Genomic DNA, 21927 nt, shown 5'->3' with positions numbered 1-21927 from the left:
GTACATGATGTATGTCACATATTCAAAGGTTCTCTCAACTTTGTTTGCTCTCAATAAGACATGGCTCTTGTTTTTGTCTCGTGTGTGGCTACCTATACCTTTATATATACAGTACCAGTCAAAAGTGGGTTAGTACCCGCAAAATACCAGTCTCAACGTCAACAGTGAAGAGGCGACTCCAGGACACTGGCCTTCTAGGCAGAGTTGCAAAGAAAAAGCCATATCTCAGACTGGCCAATCAAAAGAAAAGATTAAGATGGGCAAAAGAACACAGACACTAGACAGAGGAACTCTGACTAGAAGGCCAGCATCCCGGAGTCACCTCTTCACTGTTCACTTCACACTTCACGGACGTTGAGACTGGTGTTTTGTGGGTACTATTTAATGAAGCTGCCAGGTGAGGACTTGTGAGGCATCTGTTTCTCAAGGTAGACACTCTAATGTACTTGCCCTCTTGCTCAGTTGTGCACCGGGGCCTCCCACTCCTCTTTCTATTCTGGTTAGAGCCAGTTTGCACTGTTCTGTGAAGGGAGTAGTACACAGCGTTGTACCAGATCTTCAGTTTCTTGGCAATTTCTCGCATGGAATATCTTTAATTTCTCAGAACAAGAATAGACTGACGAGTTTCCGAAGAAAGTTCTTTGTTTCTGGCCATTTGAGCCTGTAATCAAACCCACAAATGCTGATGCTCCAGATACTCAACCAGTCTAAAGATGGCCAGTTTTATTGATTCTTTAAATCAGAACCGTTTTCAGCTGTGCTAACATAATTGCAAAAGGGTTTTCTAATGATCAATTAGCCTTTTAAAATTATAAAATTGGATTAGCTAACACAACGTCCCATTGGAACACAGGAGTGATGGTTGCTGATAATGGGCCTATGAAGATATTCCATAAAAGAAATCAGCCGTTTCCAGCTACAATAGTCATTTACAACATTAACAATGTTTACACTGTAATTCTGATCAATTTGATGTTATTTTAATGGACAAAAAAATAGCTTTTCTTTAAAAAACAAGAATTTCTAAATGACCACAAACATTTGAACGGTAGTGTATATGAAGCCTGGGTGGGTTAAACAGTACATATTCTCACATGTAAATTGAATTCACTTCAAACTCACACTCTACAAAACCTCCATTAGCTTAGCTAGCTAATCAGGCTGTGTTGATGTAAACACTCTCACTCCATACCCACTTCATACCCAGCTGCACTGCGTTGTGGCGGGTGAGTGGGTCATAAGTCCTGTAAGCATCCTAATCTGACATCAACACACTGGTATTAATCCTCCTGCTACTGTCTCTACCGTGTCTCTGTGTACAGCACTTATCTCACTTAGGTAGACAAACACAGGGTTTATTAAGCTCGCTTTGGTGTTAGACACAAAGACACAGCTCCCTCTCCAAATTAAAACCTTATCTGTTCACATACTGTACAGTACCCTCCTCCACGGAGCGGGAGGCAAGGAGCTAGGTTCTCATTTTGATGACTTGTCAAACACAATGTTTAATTGCGTTGTGAAAAGTTCATCATTGATTTTCCTGGTAATCACCATTCTAACATACTGGATGTGATGTATCAGTTTATTCAGTTTTACTACTGTAGTTCTTGTGCAGATGTAGGAATTCACAGTTTGATTGAAGTGTGAAGTGGCTTAGGGCTAGTCCTATATAGTGCTTTCCTCCAATAATTCTGATAACCAGGTAGCCTATCCACTCAAACCTCCACATCAAACTGACACATTTAATACGATGTTCTGCCCAAGAGTGACATTGAAGTCCAATGCTCCAATTCTATTTTCTGATAATAAAGATTGCCATGTCTGATCCCAGTGTGTCTCCACAACACCACATGTTGTCACAGACTGCCATACTGAAAAGTGTGTGTGTGTGTGTGTGTGTGTGTGTGTGTGTGTGTGTGTGTGTGTGTGTGTGTGTGTGTGTGTGTGTGTGTGTGTGTGTGTGTGTGTGTGTGCGGCGTGTGACTATTTCCAGCTGTATGCCATTTCGGAGAAGAAGAGTTGGTGGAGGGAGATCAGAAAGCAGTGCATTATAACTCTGGCAGATGCCAGCTGTCCGAGTGCAGGGTGAGTAACTCGGCAGCCCTAATGAAAACATACAACTGTTTTTCTGCAGTACTGCTTGCTTAAAACTCCTTCAACTCTTCTGAAAAAATACAATCATTTAAGCAAACAAGCGCTAAAAGTGTATTTCAGTGTTTTCATTTTCATCTTGATGTGTATGACAGCCTCATTAAATACTGATTCCAGACTGGAGCTGCGCTCCTCAGGCCAGGGGCTAAATCAAGCCTGAATGAGAGACTGTGGTGGGCCGTCAACATCAGCTAAATGTATTGATCCGTTGGTTGTCAACTCTCCATTTTTTCTATTGCACTCAAAGGGGAAAGTAAATGGGCAGAACTGAGTAATTGAGTTTCCATAAGAGTACCAAACTGTCACAGCATGTCAATCACTCCAGTGTTTTGATCCATCCTCATCAAATAGATCTCATGTGGATGCATGGCCCTATAGATTTTATTTAAAAAATATATATATTCTGCATTGTTGGGAAGTGCACGTAAGTAAACATTTCACTGTTAGTCTACACCTGTTGTTTACGAAGCATGTGACAATTAAGATTTGATTTGAGACTGATGGATGTACACTCTTAGAAAAAAAGGTGCTAAGTACTGTACAACCATGCAGGGTTCTTCGGGTTGTCCCCATAGGGGAACCCTTTTTGGTTCTGTTTAGAACCCTTTGGAGAGGGTTCTATCTAGAACCCTCTATGTAGGGTTCTTCAAAGAAGCACCTGCATATGGTTCTACCTAGAACCCTCTATGAATGGTTTTGCCTAGAACCCTCTATGAAGGGTTTTACCAAGATCAATTTTATCATCTAAAGGTTCTTCCTAAAACCGTCTATGAAGGTGTCACAGCTGTCGTAGAGAGGGAACCAAAGTGCAGCGTGGTTGTAGTTCCACATTTTATTAAATCCGTGAAACTTTGCAAAACATAAATAACTGAATATGACAAAACAACAAACCGTGATGCAGAGAGAAACAAACACTACTCAAAAGATAATAACCCACAAAACCCAATATGATCTCCAATTAGAGACAACGAGGACCAGCTGCCTCCAATTGGAGATCAACCCAAAACAAACCAACATAGAAATAGAAAAACTATAACTTAAACATAGAAATACAAATCATAGAAAAACACTAAACACCCCCTGTCACGCCCTGACCTACTCTACCATAGAACATAACCTCTTACTATGGTCAGGATGTGACAGAAGGGTTCTACTGAGAACCCTTTTATCTTTGGTGGGTTCTTCCTAGAACCCTCTATGAACGGTTCCACCAGCGTTATTAGCCTTTAACATGTATAATTTATGATAATACATTACATATCTCATGAGGCCTTTTTTAAGGCCTAGTTATACCCTAACACAGCAGTGTTAGGAATCTCCTGGTTGACAGGCCACATCAGGCCTGCAAGTCACATTATGCTGGCTTGCAAAAGTGATGTGTAATTCTATTGAAATTGAGCCAGAGTTAGGATATCCAAGAAGGGGAATTGTTAATCACCCACAACCTGCATTCAGGGTGACTGCCAGGGTAGGAAAGATTAAAAACTGAGACGACCTACAATCATCTAAACTGGAACATCCATCTCAGTAACGGGTGTAATAAATCCAACTGATTGGATTAGTTTAGAAAACCGTATGTTATTAATCATTGTGTAGCATAAAATGTATCAACCAATCAATGTACATGCACAAACAGATATTACAGTAAAACAACCAATTCTGAAAATCGCCCTGCAATAGAGCATGCAGGGAAATATTATATATGGTTCAATGTAGAACCCTTCTTGCCTTCCAAAGAATCATCAACTAACCCTTTCTTCCAAAAAAGTTTGCTATGATGTTAAAGGTTCTAGGTAGAACTCTTTGCCTTAAAAAAAGAACCCTTGCCTTCCAGAAAGTTTTTTTTCTGATCAAAACAATTCTTGGTAGAACCCTATCCCTCCACGAAGAACCCTTTTGGAACCCTTTTCTTTTCTAAGAGTGTATGGTGAGGTCACTCACTTGGCCCAATGGCAGCCCCTGCTTTCTGACAGCACAGATACAGACATGGATAGAGATACAGCTACAGACAGACAGACAGACAGACTGAGAGAGAGACATAGATAAAGACACAGTTACAGACACAGATATAGACATACAATATATAAAGATACAAACAGAAAGATACAGACTCAGACAGACACAGGCTACAGACAGAAGCTGCAGATCCAGACATCAGCTGCAGATGAAAGGACTGGGTGATGGCAATAGTCATCCTGGTCCTCCTGTCTCAGACAGGTGGCCATCTGGCTACTTGTGACAGCTGCCTGTCATGTCTTATGTCTCTGATCTCATGTCTGACTGCTGCTGGTTGAAGGAGGTTTCTGGGGAGAGAGTGACTAACATAGAGAGACAACTATTAGATGTATCTCTATTTTGACTGAGCTGTGTGGAACGTAGCTAGTCAGAGATTAGTTCTAAGTTGGTTTATTAGTTTGGTTTTCTCTGGTTGTGTGTTAATGATCATGAATTGGCATCAGTCAGGTAGACAGAGTGGAGAGGAGCGGAGCTGTTGAAGAGATGGTGGGAGAGGGAGCCCCCGTATAACATTACTGTCTAATCACACAATTGGGGACAAATACACTGGTTTCGTATCCTTCTCTGTTCAATTGGATATCATGCTCATACTCATCATGAATCTTAAAAGACGGGTTGGTTGTTTAGCATCAAAACCAACTTGTGTACAACTATGGGGCAAAACAGAAAGGGTTGGCTTATAAGCTATATTTCCTCTCAAATGTTGATTAAAAACATAAATACTTTTGCACAATGAGCACTTGTTGTTGCTCAAATGCATAGTTAGTTGTTGGTTAGCTAGCTAGGGAATTTTTGCCTTATTAGCAGAGACGTGACATGAGTCAAAACATGACATCAATAACAAGCTACAACGTGCTGAAACGAGACACCTACAATTCTCCACATGGCAGCTTCTTGTCATTGTTTCTAGCTATCTGACCATTCAGAATCATAACGTCACACGGCCTTCTACCTCATCGATGCGAGTGCATAATTTTCGTGACGTTGTCAGCCAATCCATCTATAGGTAAGAGAATCGACGTGCAGAGTTTACAACATCGCTAAACACTAACCTGAAATATGTAGACCTTACTGCTATTGACCCATTATGTCACTTTAGTTGGGAAGATGTGCACAGTGAGGAAGGAGGCACACAATGGATGTCTAATTGCCTCTAATTAAATTCAAGCCTTATCAAATCTGTGGGAAACTAGCAGCTGAGCTAATCTAACCCTCCATTGGGTTGGGTCTCATATTGTTTCTCATTGGTTCCCTGTTACTAGGAGAGGACCATGCATCGGGTCGTCATGACTAGCCCCTGTCCTGAACTCAACTGTCCAGAGTCCGAGCAGATCACCCTCACCGACAGGTGCTGCAAAGTCTGCAGAGGTATTGGAAAATACATTCACCTACCTATATTCTACAGCACAGATGTAAACCTTAAAATAATCTGCAAATCATGACTGGAATCATTGCAAGAAACCCACCTGGACTGTTAGACCCAGTCTGAGAGGAGTGACCTGTGTGTAACCTCCATAGAGATGGATAGAAGATTAATCTTTGTTTCTGTATCATTATAGCGTCTGTTACAGCATGGGCAGCGCCATTGAGGCTATCTCCATTTTAAAGTAGTCAATTTCTTCTTCTTCATTGGCTGATTGCTCCCAAGTCATAGGAATCCCTACCCAGTTGACTGCTTTAAAATGGTGGAAGCTATCAATGGCAATGTCCATGCTAAAACGGCTTATATCCATGATGAGTCCTCTATCTATCTCTATGGTAACCTCTGACCTCTGTGCCCTAGGTCACGACTTCTGTGCGGAGGGCCACGGCTGTGTGGAGCACTCTGACTGTATCAACTTGGAGGCTGGGGCCTGCTGCAGCTGCAAGGACGGCTTCCGCCCGCTCCGAGACGACAACGCATACTGTGAAGGTACATAAAGGATTCTAAAAGAATAATAATAGAATTGATAACAAACACCTCCCATTGAAGTACTGTTTTCCTCCAGGATCATTTATTTTGTAGATCCAGTTTGCTTTTCCTTTTGTGCACTTTGGTTGAACTGTGAGATACTTGTGACAGCATAATTCTTATTTCACAACAAAACTACATCTTCCAACACTTTGAGAGATGACATACTGTTAAACAGACTGTCTGCTATGATTTGTGTGGAGGTATTAGACATAAGTACAGTGTCCGATCCAGGGACTTACTATCACTGACATTCTCACACCACTCTTGTCCCTTTGTCTGCTTGTGGTCAGTCTCTACTGTCTATTGGTATGAAAATACAGAACGCTCCCTAGCTGTGTTTATTGTATCACTGTCAAGAATGCATCAGTGATATTTTATGAGCAGAGACGCTCATAAGTAGTGCTGTCATGTAAGTAGTGTTACACTATATATACAAAAGTATATGGACACCCCTTCAAATTAGTGTATTCGGCTATTTCAGCCACAACCGTTGCTAACAGGTGTATAAAACCGAGCACACAGCCATGCAATCTCCATAGGCTAACATTGGCAGTAGAATAGCCTGTACTGAAGAGCTCAGTGACTTTCAACGTGGCACCGTCATAGGATGCCACCTTTCCAACAAGTCAGTTTGTCAAATTTCTGCCCTGCTAGAGCTGCCCCGGTCAACTGTAAGTGCTGTTATTGTAAAAGTGGAAACGTCTAGGAACAACAACTGCTCAGCCGCGAAGTGGTAGACCACACAAGCTCACAGAATGGGACGACCGAGTGCTGTAGCGCGTAAAAATAGTCTGTCCTCGGTTGCAACACTCACTACCAAGTTCCAAACTGCCTCTGGAAGCAACGTCAGCACAAGAACTGTTCGTTGGAAGCTTCATGAAATGGGTTTCCATGGCTGAGCAGCCGCACACAAGCCTAAGATCATAATGCCAAGCGTCGGCTGGAGTGGTGTAAAGCTCGCCGCCATTGGATTCTAGAGCAGTGGAAACGCATTCTCTGGAGTGATGAATCACGCTTCACCATCTGGCAGTCCAACGGATGAATCTGGGTTTGGCAGATGCCAGGAGCACGCTACCTGCCCCAGTGCATAGTGCAAACTGTAAAGTTTGGTGGATGAGGAATAATGGTCTGGTATTTTCATGGTCTGGGCTAGGCCCCTTAGTTCTAGTGAAGGGAAATTCTAGACAATTCTGTGCTTCCATCTTTTGGTAACAGTTTTGGGAATTCCCTTTCCTGTTTCAGCATGACAATGCCCCTGTGCACAAAGCGAGGTGATTTGGCCCTCCACTTTTGAAGATTGGAAAACGTGTTAATACATCAAAGTCATTATAATTTCACATGGGTTGCCTGCTAAAAAAAACATGCTCGTAAATGCTATATAACATACACTGTGAATATAGATGTCTTCGCCCCTCCTCCCCTCCTCTGTGGAACTTCCCACATACAGTACATGTATGCTTCTTACTATACGGAATCTTCCTGGGATGATCAAAGACGAGATGACTGCTTCATCTGCAGTGATGTCATGCTATAACATCTACAGTGCTTACCCCAACTCATAGTAATACATGTGGGATTCCGGGAGCTAAATCTAAACATGACGTTGATGACTAGTGCAAATAAGCCATTAAATCTTGTCTCCATATCCCTTTCTTCCTCACTGCCTCACTCCGTGCCTGTGTGCATACATGCCCTACTTTTAGCAAGCTGACAAATTCCCTCCAACTTCTCTCTTCTGTCACCTTCACCAAGATCAGTGGGATGTCTTTGGCTACATGTTCGTTGGCGCTGACAGAGATAACCAAGGAGGGAAAGGCATGTGTGTGAGAAAGAGAACAGTTATTCCTGACCTCATGTCAGTCTGTTTTAATATGCTGAATATGACCAGTTGGTCAGGTAATTACACTATCTCTGGGAATCTGCATAATTGAAGATGCCATCAGCCCCCGGTCTCAAATTAATGGAGTGTATGGTCTCTGGGCTTCAGGTTAAGCTCTTGCCACATGGCACCACCTCCACGCACTGAAATAGACTGTGACCTCCCTCCGCTGTGTACATGCAGCCCTACAGGCAGCTTAACCCACTATATGTTGGCGGGAAGAGTTTTGCTAAAGGCTTTGCAAAATCTGTGAGGAAGACGTGTCCAATGTTTTTGCACACCTATTGCGTTATGAACATGAAGGTTCAAATTAGGTGTGGATATTTCAGTTTAGAATTGAGCCATATTAGGTTTTTTGTGTGTTTTTATTTTGCTTTATCTTGGTGTTAGGAAATTAGTATGTTTGGAAATTGACCATATTCATGACTGTATTCAGTTGTTCACTGAACCATTCCATCAAAGGGGCAATCAGCAGTTAAAACGACAACAAAGCGTTTTCCCTGCCACTGTTTCGGTAAAAGGCTGAGAGATGCGGCTGGAAGAATGCAATCACTTTTACATTCATAGACTTAGCTATGGATGCATGGACCGGCCCACTCACCTCGAGAGTGACCCAGGTCTCTGTATGAAATTGGATAGGGGTGTGATCTGAGAACTGCATTTGCATCTGAAATTGTGTAGGGACCAAATTGACTATTGTAACTCTCACAAAATAAATGTATTTTTGGGGGTGCTTCTGGAAATCACTTACATTTTGAGTACTGTGCCCTGCCAAAATAAGTGGACCCGTCAACATACACTGTAGTTGTTTTGAGGATCACACAGGTGTATGAGAGAATGTTGTTGTTCAGATAATAGTCTGGACAAAGGTAGTTATGCCATTTTGCTGTTGAGGGTTGGTATATGTCAGTAGACAGATGCACACAGACATTGAAATTGGCAGGTTCCAAATGTTTGTCAGCTTCATTATCAGATCGCAGAAGAGATGAGATGGACTCTGATCTCTTGCTGCACACAATGTACATACAGTACACAATACATAAAGTACATACAAAATACCCCAATACAGTTCCCTGCACCCATCAGGCAGGAGTCAAATAGGGCTAGGTATATCTCTGTCTGGAGGAAAAGACACACAAACGTTAGCTCTTTAAAACAGTCCTAGGTCACTGATGTGCTGAAAATAGCGTATGAGATCACTCCTGTGTAAATGTTTCATAGAAGCAGTGGTAGCAGAGACAAAAGGGGGGGAGATGCACTCCTCTCCCAGCCTCTCTCAGCTCTGTGAGATAGATCAAGTGCTGTTCTCTCAGACAGAAAAGCACCAGAACCCATCTCAAGGTTGCGTCCCAAATGGCACCGTGTTCCCTATATAGTGCTCTACTTTTGATCAGAGCCCTATGGCACCTGTTCAAAAGTAGTGCACTACATAGGGATTTGGGATGCAGTCTCAGTCCCTCAGAAGGCAGACATTAAGAAGGCTCCTGAACAGCTTTTACCCCCAAGCCATAAGACTGCTGAACAGTTAATCAAATTGCTACCCAGACTATTTACATTGACCCCTTTTATTAATATTCTTATTATTTTGTTTGCACTGGCTGTATGAACACTCTAGACTCTACCCACACACTCACACATACTACACTGAACCTCCAACACACACATACATACACACTACATACGCTCACAAACACACACACACTTGCATATTGACGCCACACACACCCACACTCACTCGCACATAGACACACTTTCACACTCCTTCACACTCTTCACATATGTTGCTGCTACTCTGTTTATCTATCCTGATTGCCTAGTCACTTTTCCCCTTACTTACATGTACATATTACCTCAACTACCTCGTACCCCTGCACATTGACTCGTTACCAGTACTCCTTGTATCGCATTGTTATTTATTGTTACTGTTTCCTTTTATGACATTTTTTTATTTTGCAAATATTTTTCAACTCTGCATTGTTGGGAATGGGCTCGTAGGTAAGCATTTCAAGGTAAAGTGAAATTTGGCGCATATGACCAATTTTGATTTGTATTTTCCAACACAGCTCCATGTGTTGGGGTGTATTGAACATCAATGTTAGAGTTAGAGCCAAGCTGCTGTGGCTATGTGATGGACTGTGTGATTGGCTCTAAATTGAGGCATCAGTAAAGCGCTCTAAAGGTTGAAGCTAGTCTCATTATTAGTATTCTTACCACAGGAGAAAAGGCAAGGGGCAGATCGTGTAGGTTTTTCTCATACGGAAATCATTATTTTCTGGGTCTCTGAAAATTACTGTAGTATCACTTTTCTTTTTATACCTCAAAAGGACAATTTTAAATGCTTCTCTATTTTGAAGTACACAGTAATGTAGTCAACTATCGGCATTTGCACATTGCAAACCTCACAAGAGATTTATCGAGTGTATGATTACCATTCAGAGGGACTGTGTGTGTACAGAAGGATAGCGGTTGTGTACCATCCAGTGCATTGTGACCTGGCCGGTGTATTTTGCAGCGTGTTTTAACGTCACAAGGTGGAGGGAGGCTAATTGGTGTTGACTGAGGAGCACAGCTCAATCACTGCTGGGATGAGCCTGACCCACACAGCGTGCAAACGCCAAAACTGCTGACAAACACCCTGTGGTGCTGAAAACCAGGCCAGTCTGTAAATAGCAACAGCATATGACAGCAACCGTGCTCCTACTGTATCCTTCATCACCAGAGACAATTCCCCTGTGTTTGTCAGGCAGCATTAGAGACAGCTACAACTATTAGCACCTGTTATTCAGAGAGAAGGATGATAGATGATGGTGATTCATTGATTCATTCAAAGAGGCAAGATTCCTCAAGATTAATGAGTGCCGTGAAGGAGCGTAAGCCCACTCACTCCCTCAGACAAATCCCCCATCATTCCTTACATGCTTGATAGCATAAGCAAGGAGTTTATTCTGTAAAATACATTAGCATTCATCTAGCTTGTCATGACACACACACACACACACACACACACACACACACACACACACACACACACACACACACACACACACACACACACACACACACACACACACACACACACAGTGCATTCCTCAGTGTCTGCAGAGTTCATTCATACCAGTCCATTATTCTAAACTCAGGTACTGTAGTGGGATGATTCCTCTCACTTCATTCTCGCTATGATTTATCACTTCTGGTTGTTGCCTTGAAAAGAGACAATGGCTGTACTGCTTTTTAAACAGAATTGAGACAGAATTGTTGTTGCATCCCAATGTGCTTCTGTTCACGCCATTGTGTTAATTGTTTCGCTTTTCCATGTTTGTTTTGGTCTTTTTAAAGATTACTCATTGCCTGGTTTTTGAAAGAGATGAAAAGATGTTGAGCATTGTCTCTCGCCCATTAAAACACAAGCAACAAAGCATATAATCTCCCCACCAATGTTTAGGCAATTGTTCTGAAGAAATACTAATGGCTTCCTAGTTGTTTTACTGAGAGGCCTGTTTGCGTAGAGTGATTATAACATATAGCTTGAAAATAATCGGAGACTCTTGGGATTTTAACAAAAGGAGCCAGATATTTTTTCCTCTATCAATTACGGCTGCAGACTCTGCTGAATGAAGGAAATGGAGTTGCATTTACTCTCCCTCCTAATATACCATGCTCTGCCTCCTTCGACCCAAGCAATATATTGTGGAAATTCTTACACAGGGACGCTCAAAGTCAATCTTAAATTAATCATTGTTTATTGTCAGCATGCTTGAGAGGTTCCAACAAAGTTAATGCCCCATAGTGAACGTCTGTCAGAAGCTCGAACTGGGCAGTCCCTTATATACTGACAAGTCATATTTGCATGACTTAGCTTATTCACTGTTCCCCGAGCGCCGAAGACGTGGATTAAGACAGCCCCCCCGCACCTCTCTGATTCAGAGGGGTTGGGTTAAATGCTGAGGACACCTTTCAGTTAAAGGCATTCAGTTGTACAACTGACTAGGTATCCCCTTTTCCCTTTCATAATTAATTAATCATTAACGTTTGCTTCATTCATGTGACCGACCAATACTGGGTCATGCAACTGACAGACCAATACCTCACGAGGCTTCTTCTCTCTAAGCGGAGACCTTAAAACTGAGATATCTCTAAACAAGGTTCTGTGTGTACTGCCAAATTGCAGACACTGATAGTGAGGATTCATTCAATCAGTCACTTGCATGAACACAAAAATTGGTTTATAGAAAAGCACAAACATAGAAATTGGTAAATTGAAAAGCTCCAACATAACATTTTCCATCACAAATACATAGACAATTAACATGTAGCATCACAGTAAGTGGAGTGCTGCCTAGAGAGAAACCAATTGAGGACCTATTTTTTTATCGTAATACGTTGAATCGTTTAAAAACATAATACATATGGAAAGCAGTGGTACCTACTGAATTGTCTGAAAGACAGAAATGTCTGAAAACTCTCCAAACAGAATAGCCTATCTATATACTGCAGCTCCGTCCACCGAAGGTGCTTCAACAAAGTACTGAGTAAATGGTCTGAATGCTTATGTAAATGTGATATTTGTTTTTGCTTTGTCATTATAGGTTATTGTGTGTAGAACATTTTGTTACATTACAGCCTTATTCTAAAATGTATAAAATTATTTTTTCCCCCTCATCAATCTACACACAATAACCTAAAATGACAAAGCAAAAACAAATTTCACATTTACATAGTCATTCAGACCATTTACTCAATACTTTGTTGAATGTGGAAAAAGAGAAGGGGTCTGAGTACTTTTCGATTGCACTGTATACAGTAGATCGCTGGTTGTTGGTTGAGCTCTGTTTGCATTGCACTGCGTTGAATCACAATATGAGCATTTTATTTACCCCAGCAGTTTTTTGAGATTCTGCATGTTGTGTATAATGCTTTTGACAGTTTTTTTGTTTGTGTACTTCACAAAGAGTTGCTGTGACCACTCTCCAAGGGTCTTTCAGGGGGATGCAAACCCATTTCACACCTCACACCTGTACAGGTTACCCACTTGTACATACAGTGAAACAGGACTATATAAGCACCCCCTAATTATTATTAATTATATTAGCTAATGGGGTTAATACATTTATAAAAGATTGAATCTACTGCCTTGTGGTGAGTCATTATGCATAAAGAAAATACACTGCTCAAAAAAATAAAGGGAACACTTAAACAACACAATGTAACTCCAAGTCAATCACACTTCTGTGAAATCAAACTGTCCACTTAGGAAGCAACACTGATTGACAATAAATGTCACATGCTGTTGTGCAAATGGAATAGACAACAGGTGGAAATTATAGGCAATTAGCAAGACACCCCCAATAAAGGAGTGGTTCTGCAGGTGGGGAGCACAGACCACTTCTCAGTTCCTATGCTTCCTGGCTGATGTTTTGGTCACTTTTGAATGCTGGCGGTGCTTTCACTCTAGTGGTAGCATGAGACGGAGTCTACAACCCACAGAAGTGGCTCAGGTAGTGCAGCTCATCCAGGATGGCACATCAATGCGAGCTATGGCAAGAAGGTTTGCTGTGTCTGTCAGCGTAGTGTCCAGAGCATGGAGGCGCTGCCAGGAGACAGGCCAGTACATCAGGAGACGTGGAGGAGGCCGTAGGATGGCAACAACCCAGCAGCAGGACCGCTACCTCCGCCTTTGTGCAAGGAGGAGCAGGAGAAGCACTGCCAGAGCCCTGCAAAATGACCTCCAGCAGGCCACAAATGTGCATGTGTCTGCTCAAACGGTCAGAAACAGACTCAATGAGGGTGGTATGAGGGCCCGATGTCCACAGGTGGGGGTTGTGCTTACAGCCCAACACCGTGCAGGACGTTTGGCATTTGCCCGAGAACACCAAGATTGGCAAATTCGCCACTGGCGCCCTGTGCCCTTCACAGATGAAAGCAGGTTCACACTGAGCACATGTGACAGACGTGACAGTCTGGAGACGCCGTGGAGAACGTTCTGCTGCCTGCAACATCCTCCAGCATGACCAGTTTGGCGGTGGGTCAGTCATGGTATGGGGTGGCATTTCTTTGGGGGGCCGCACAGCCCTCCATGTGCTCGCCAGAGGTAGCCTGACTGCCATTAGGTACCGAGATGAGATCCTCAGACCCCTTGTGAGACCATATGCTGGTGCGGTTGGCCCTGGGTTCCTCCTAATGCAAGACAATGCTAGACCTCATGTGGCTGGAGTGTGTCAGCAGTTCCTGCAAGAGGAAGGCATTGATGCTATGGACTGGCCCGCCCATTCCCCAGACCTGAATCCAATTGAGCACATCTGGGACATCATGTCTCGCTCCATCCACCAACGCCACATTGTACCACAGACTGTCCAGGAGTTGGCGGATGCTTTAGTCCAGGTCTGGGAGGAGATCCCTCAGGAGACCATCCGCCACCTCATCAGGAGCATGCCCAGGAGTTGTAGGGAGGTCATACAGGCACGTGGAGGCCACACACACTACTGAGCCTCATTTTGACTTGTTTTAAGGACATTACATCAAAGTTGGATCAGCCTGTAGTGTGGTTTTCCACTTTAATTTTGAGTGTGACTCCAAATCCAGACCTCCATGGGTTGATAAATTGGATTTCCATTGATTATTTTTGTGTGATTTTGTTGTCAGCACATTCAACTATGTAAAGAAAAAAGTATTTAATAAGATTATTTTTTTCATTCAGATCTAGGATGTGTTGTTTAAGTGTTCCCTTTATTTTTTTGAGCAGTATATATTGACAGTTCTGTGAAGTTGACTACATGACTACTTGGCTTCTCCAGTACAACAGCAGGGATAGGCAACTGGCCCTCCTTTTGATGGCCCTCAATCAAAAATATATCTCACTCAGATATCATATTAAAACCTGCAAACATTTCTCTCCACCCTATCGGAAAATATGTAGAATTGCAGGAAATTAGCTGTTAAACGGCAACATTTTCTCTTCGCCTCATGGCAAAATGTGTAGAATTGCACGAAATTAACTCTAAAATGTAAAAAATGTATCTTCTGTCAAAAGTGGGCTGCTAAAATGTTTTGCTTGCAATGTGGCGGTGGTGGGGGAGAGGTACGCACATGTGGGTATGCAGACCTGTGAGCAACTGCCGCCCTTCAAGATTTTTGATGGCCCCCACCCCCATCAAAGTTGCCCATCCCTAACCTAAAGTATGAGTAAAGGATGTTGTTCTTTGAGTACATGGAAGATCTAGAAGCACAGCCTCCAGTGTCCCCCTCCATCTCCCCAGGGTCTCCACTGATGAAGAAAAACTACACTTTAGCTCTCCCTCCTTCCCTAGCTTTGTATGAGGACTTAAGGCTGATTCTTTAGTAGAGCCCCAGTTAGAGGATCCTAGGGTGGGCCATGCATGACCAGCTGTCCTGTCTTTACACCTCTCCCCAGATATCGATGAGTGTGCAGAAGGGAAGCACTACTGCAGGGAGAACACCATGTGTGTCAACACCGCCGGCTCCTTCATGTGTGTCTGCCACACGGGCTACATCAGGATCGATGACTACTGCTGCACGGGTGAGTCCTTTCTTCTGGCAGACTCTTATAGCTGCTAACAGGAGAGACCCATACTGCCCTACCAAGCAAAAAGGCAGTAACTGCTAATTTGGTCGAAAATGAGTTAATGTCATTCTTGCTACATTAAATACATGCTTAATCATGTGGACAAGTGTCCTTCCACTATTGTTTCTTGGAGAAAATGGGGGTCATGTCAGCAGTAATTGTATAAAGTTATTGTGAAACCACGGTAATAAAAGCCATTTTTCTTAGTTCCACGCTATGAGCAGTTACTGCCTTTTTGCTTGGTAGAGCAGCATACTGTACTTGTTTCATGTTTATGACTTCGGACTACACCGTTGAAAGCTGCAGAGGGGAGCCTTTTCAACAGAAGTTATTGGAAGGGATATTATTTAATAAGGCAACTTAGCTGTGCTCAGTGTGTGCGTCAGCGTTTGTGTGTGTGTCATTGTGCGCGCACAATTGTGACTCATGCTTGTGAGCCTTTTTAAAACATTTTAGAACTATCATCATGTAATGAAAACACTTCAAACACTGCATAGCCATGTACAGTTGAAGTCGGAAGTTTACATACATCTTAGCCAAATACATTTAAACTCAGTTTCACAATTCCTGACATTTAATCCTAGTAAAAATTCCCTGTCAATTAGGATCACCACTTTATTTTAAGAATGTGAAATGTCAGAATAATAGTGGAGAGAATGATTTATTTCAGCTTTTATTTCATCACATTCCCAGTGGTTCCGAAATTTATATACACTCAATTTGGTAGCATTGCCTTTCAATTGTTTAACTTGGGTCAAACGTTTTGGGTAGCCTTCCACAAGCTTCCCACAATAAGTTGGGTGAATTTTGGCCTATTCTTCCAAACAGAGCTGGTGTAACTGAGTCAGGTTTGTATAGGCCTCCTTGCTCGCACACACTTTTTTCAGTTCTGCCCACAAATGTTCTATTGTTACGCCCGTTGTTTTAATGACACCAAGGTGCAGTGTGGTAGGCGTACGTTTTCATTTATTTCAAATGACACCGGGAAAACAACAAAATACAAAAACAAACGTAAAGCTATATGCAGTGCAGAAAGCAACTACACACAAACAAGATCCCACAATCACAGGTGGGGAAAAGGGCTGCCTAAGTATGATCCCCAATAAGAGACGACAAGAAACAGCTGCCTCTGATTGGTTCCCAATCTAGGCCAACAAAGAAATAGAAGCATAGATATGCCCACCCAAGTCACACCCTGACCTAACCAAATAGAGAATAAAAAAGGTTGTCTAAGGTCAGGGCGTGACATCTATAGGATTGAGGTCAGAGCTTTGTGATGGCTACTCCAATACCTTGACTTTGTTGTCCTTAAGCCATTTTGCCACAACTTTGGAAGTATGCTTGGGGTCATTGTCCATTTGGAAGACCCATTTGCGAACAAGCTTTAACTTCCTGACTGATGTCTTGAGATGTCGCTTCAATATATCCACATAATTTTCCTTCCTCATGATGCCATCTATTTTGTGAAGTGCACCAGTCCCTCCTGCAGCAAAGCACCCCCACAACATGATGCTGCCACCCCCGTGCTTCACAGTTGGGATGGTGTTCTTCGGCTTGCAAGCATCCCCCTTTTTCCTCCAAACATAACGATGGTCATTATGGCCAAACAGTTTTATTTTTGTTTCATCAGACCAGAGGACATTTCTCCAAAAAGTACGATCTTTGTCCCCATGTGCAGTTGCAAACCGTAGTTGTGACGAGCTTGTGTTTAGAGGTAGGTGAAGGAGTCAAGCGCAGGAGAGCAGAGATGTCCGAGATGCGTATTTTAATAGGCAAGTCCACAAACATACAGGTCAGGTACAATATCAAAATAAACGCCCTTGACAACAGAGAAACCAGTACTCACGGAAGGAGGGAAAAAAACAACGCTCCTAACACTTGGTATAATACGTGAAAACAAATAAGGCTCAACCTTAACGAGCAACATCACATGAATAATCCCGCACAAACCTAGGCAGGCAACAGGGGTAATTATACACACATATCCAATTATACGCTCCTCCGTATCATACAGTGCGTCTGCCTTAGTGTTCTGGGAACCTGGTCTATATGATATAGTAAATCTAAACCTGGCGAGGGTTCAGTCTCCTCCCCTCCCGGATGTACTCCAGATTACGGTGGTCAGTCCAGATGAGCAAAGGCTGTTGAGCCCCCTCAAGCCAATGTCTCCACACCTTCAGAGCTTTGACAACAGCCAACATCTACCGATCCCCCACGTCATAGTTTCGCTCCGCCGGGCTGAGCTTCCTCGAAAAGAAAGCACAGGGGCGGAGCTTCGGTGGCGTACCCGAGCACTGTGAAAGCACGGCTCCAATTCCAGCCTCAGACGCGTCCACCTCCACTATGAATGCCAAAGAGGGATCTGGATGAGCCAGCACGGGAGCCGAGGTTAACAGAGCCTTCAGGCGACCAAAAGCTCTGTCCGCCTCAGCCGACCACCGCAGACGCACCGGTCCCCCCTTCAGCAGTGACGTGATGGGAGCAGCCACCTGCCCAAAACTCCGGATAAACCTCCGGTAGTAGTTGGCAAACCCTAAAAACCGCTGCACCTCCTTTACCGTGGTTGCAGTCGGCCAATTATGCACGGGTGCAATGCGGTCACACTCCATCACCAACCCTGATGTGGAAATGCGATACCTTAGGAAGGAGACAGCCTGTTTGAAGAACAAGCATTTCTCAGCCTTGACGTACAGGTCATGCTCCACCAGTCGCCCAAGTACCTTGCGCACCAGAGACACATGCGCGGCGCGTGTAGCAGAATAGACCAGAATGTCATCGATATAAACCACCACACCCTGCCCGTGCAGGTCCCTGAGAATCTCGTCTACAAAGGATTGGAAGACTGCTGGAGCATTCTTCAACCCGTACAGCATGACGAGGTACTCATAATGGCCGGATGTGGTACTACACGCTGTCTTCCACTCATCTCCCTCCCGGATATGCACCAAGTTATACGTGCTCCTGAGATCCAGTTTTGTGAAGAAGCGTGCCCCGTGAAATGACTCAATCGACATGGCGATGAGAGGTAGTGGGTAACTGTACCCCACCGTGATGGAATTTAGACCTCTATAGTCAATGCACGGACGCAGACCTCCCTCCTCCTTCTTCACAAAAAAAGAAACTCGAGGAGGCAGGTGATGTGGAGGGCTGAATGTACCCCTGCCACAGAGATTCAGACACATATGTCTCCATAGCCACCGTCTCCTCCTGTGACAGGGGATACACGTGACTCCTGGGAAGTGCAGCGTCTACCAGGAGATTTATTGCACAATACCCTCGTCGATGAGGTGGTAATTGGGTCGCCTTCTTTTTACAGAAGGCGATAGCCAAATTGGCATATTCTGAGGGAATGCACACGGTGGAGATTTGGTCTGGACTCTCCACCGTCGATGCACCGATGGAAACCCCTACACACCTGCCTGAGCACACCTCTGACCACCCCTTTAGAGCCCTCTGTTGCCACGAAATCTTAGGGTTGTGACAGGCCATCCAGGGGATCCCCAGCACCACCAGAAACGCAGGAGAATCAATGAGGAGGAGACTAATTCTCTCCTCATGACCCTCCTGCGTAACCATGCCCAGTGGAGCCGTGTCCTCCCTGACTAGCCCTGACCCTAATGGTCAGCTATCTAAGGCGTGCACTGGGAAGGGTTTATCAATCTGAACAAGGGGGATCCCTAAAGTATGCGCAAAACCGCGGTCAATAAAATTCCCTGCTGCGCCTGAATCTACTAGCGCCTTATGTCGGGAATGAGGGGAAAACTCAGGAAAAGAAATCAGCACATACGTGACCAACAGGGGACTCTGGGTGAGCCTGGTGCTGACTCACCTGGGGTGTCCGAGCAGTGCTCGGCCTGACGTCTCGGCTCCCAGAAGAGCCCCTCCAGCACCGGTCAGCAGTGTGCCCTCTACCACCACAGCTGGTACAGGAAAGGGCTCCTCCTCCAGTCGCCCTCGCTGAAGCACCTCCTAGCTCCATGGGCATTGGAGCGGAGGGGCTGGTGGATGAAACTGACAGGGCCCGATCTGGACGTCCACGGGTCACCAGCAAGTTGTCCAGCCGAATGGACATGTCTACCAGCTGGTCCAAGGTGAGGATGGTGTCTCAACAGGCTAGCTCCCTACGGACGTCCTCGCGAAAACTGCACCTATAGTGATCGATCAGGGCCCTGTCGTTCCATCCCGTGCCGGCGGCCAAGGTCCGGAACTCTAGGGCGAAGTCCTGTGCGCTCCTCGTCTCCTGCCTTAGATGGAACAGATGTTCACCCACCACTCGGCCCTCAGGTGGGTGGTCGAACACTGCCCGGAAGCGGCGGGTGAACTCTGGGTAGTGGTCCCTCGCCGAGTCTGGATCGTTCCACACCACGTTGGCCCACTCCAGGGCTTTGCCTGAGAGGCAGGAGACGAGGGCGTTCACGCTCTCACCTCCCGAAGGAGTCGGGTGAACGGTTGCCAGGTATAGCTCCGTCTGGAGTAATAACCCCTGGCACCCGGCCGCCGTCCCATCGTACTCCCTCGGGAGCGCAAGTCGAAATCCACTGGGACCAGGCGACGAAGGAGAGGGTTGTGGGACTGGTTGGAGTGTGGCTGGTGGAGGTGTAGAAAGGCCACCTCTCTCCCATCTTTCCATCGTCGCCATCACCTGATCCATCGCGGTCCCCAGATGGTGTAATACTGCCGTGTGGTGTCAGCTCCTGACTGGTGCGGGATTCTGTGACGAGCTGTTTAGAGGTAGGTGAAGGAGTCAAGCGCAAGAGAGCAGAGATGTCCGGATGTGTATTTTAATAGGCAAGTCCACAAACATACAGGTCAGGTACAATACCAAAATAAACACACTTGACAACAGAGAAACCAGTACTCACGGAAGGAGGGAAAAAAACAACGCTCCTAAACTTATACACACTTGGTATAATACGTGAAAACAAATAAGACACAACCTTAACGAGCAACATCACATGAATAATCCCGCACAAACCTAGGCAGGCAACAGGGGTAATTATACACGCAGAAATTAAGGCAAATGAAACCAGGTGTGAAAGAACCACAGACAAAACAAACGGAAAAGGAAAAAGGGATCGGTGATGGATAGTAGGCCGGCGACGCCGAGCGCCGCCCGAACAGGGAGAGGAACCACCTTCGGTGGAAGTCGTGACAGTAGTCTGGCTTTTTTATGGCTGTTTTGGAGCAGTGGCTTCTTCCTTGCTGAGCAGCCTTTCAGGTTATGTCGATATAGGACTCGTTTTACTGTGGATATAGATACTTTCGTACCTGTTTCCTTCAGCATCTTCACAAGGCCCTTTACTGTTGTTCTGGGATTGATTTGCAGTTTTCGCAGCAAAGTACATTCATTTCTAGGAGACAGAACACGTCTCCTTCCTGAGCGATATGACGGCTGCATGGTCCCATGCTGTTTATACTTGCGTACTATTGTTTGTACAGATGAACGTGGTACCTTCAGGCGTTTGGAAATTGCTCCCTAGGATGAACCAGACTTGTGGAGATCAAAACATTTTTTATGAGGTCTTGGCTGATTTCTTTTGATTTTCCCATGATGTCAAGCAAAGAGGCACTGAGTTTGAAGGTAGGCCATGCACAAAGTAGATGTCCTAACCGACTTGCCAAAAATATAGTTTGTTAACAAGAAAAACGAGTTTTAATGACTTCAACCTAAATGTATGTAAACTTCCGACTTCTACATACAACCTCAAATAACCGGATTGACTCTGTATCGGTACCCCCCTGTACAGTGGGGGAAAAAAGTACTTAATCCCCTGCTGATTTTGTACGTTTGCCCACTGATAAAGAAAGGATCAGTCTATAATTTTAATGGTAGGTTTATTTGAACAGTGAGAGACAGAATAACAACATAAATATACAGAAAAACGCATGTCAAAAATGTTATAAATTGATTTGCATTTTAATGAGGGAAATAAGTATTTGACCCCCTCTCAATCAGAAAGATTTCTGGCTCCCAGGTGTCTTTTATACAGGTAACGAGCTGAGATTAGGAGCACACTCTTAAAGGCTTGTTACCTGTAAAAAAGGCGCATGTCCACAGAAGCAATCAATCAATCAGATTCCAAACTCTCCACCATGGCCAAGACCAAAGCGCTCTCCAAGGATGTCAGGGACAAGATTGTAGACCTACACAAGGCTGGAATGGGCTACAAGACCATCGCCAAGCAGCTTGGTGAGAAGGTGACAACATTTGGTGTGGTTATTCGCAAATGGAAAAAACACAAAAGAACTGTCAATATCCCTCAGCCTGGGGCTCCATGCAAGATCTCACCTCGTGGGGTTGCAATGATCATGAGAACAGTGAGGAATCAGCCCAGAACTACACGGGAG

General features: G+C 44.3%; 1 protein-coding gene across 1 annotated transcript in view; it reads left to right on the top strand.

The window, feature by feature from the left end:
- Nucleotides 1-21927, top strand: part of LOC100380741 (protein kinase C-binding protein NELL2a) — a 117948-nt gene that overhangs the window by 43724 nt on the left and 52297 nt on the right. Inside the window, exons 10-13 of the mRNA XM_014148812.3 lie at nucleotides 1994-2085; nucleotides 5430-5535; nucleotides 5951-6079; nucleotides 15409-15534. Coding sequence (XP_014004287.2) covers nucleotides 1994-2085; nucleotides 5430-5535; nucleotides 5951-6079; nucleotides 15409-15534 — 453 coding nt within the window. The remainder of the gene's footprint in view (nucleotides 1-1993; nucleotides 2086-5429; nucleotides 5536-5950; nucleotides 6080-15408; nucleotides 15535-21927) is intronic.

This window comes from Salmo salar, chromosome 16 (genome assembly GCF_965601325.2).
Source record: "Salmo salar chromosome 16, fSalSal1, whole genome shotgun sequence".
Lineage (NCBI taxonomy): Eukaryota > Metazoa > Chordata > Actinopteri > Salmoniformes > Salmonidae > Salmo > Salmo salar.
The sequence above is the reverse complement of the archived record's forward strand: the minus strand, read 5'-3'. Positions and strand labels throughout refer to the sequence as shown.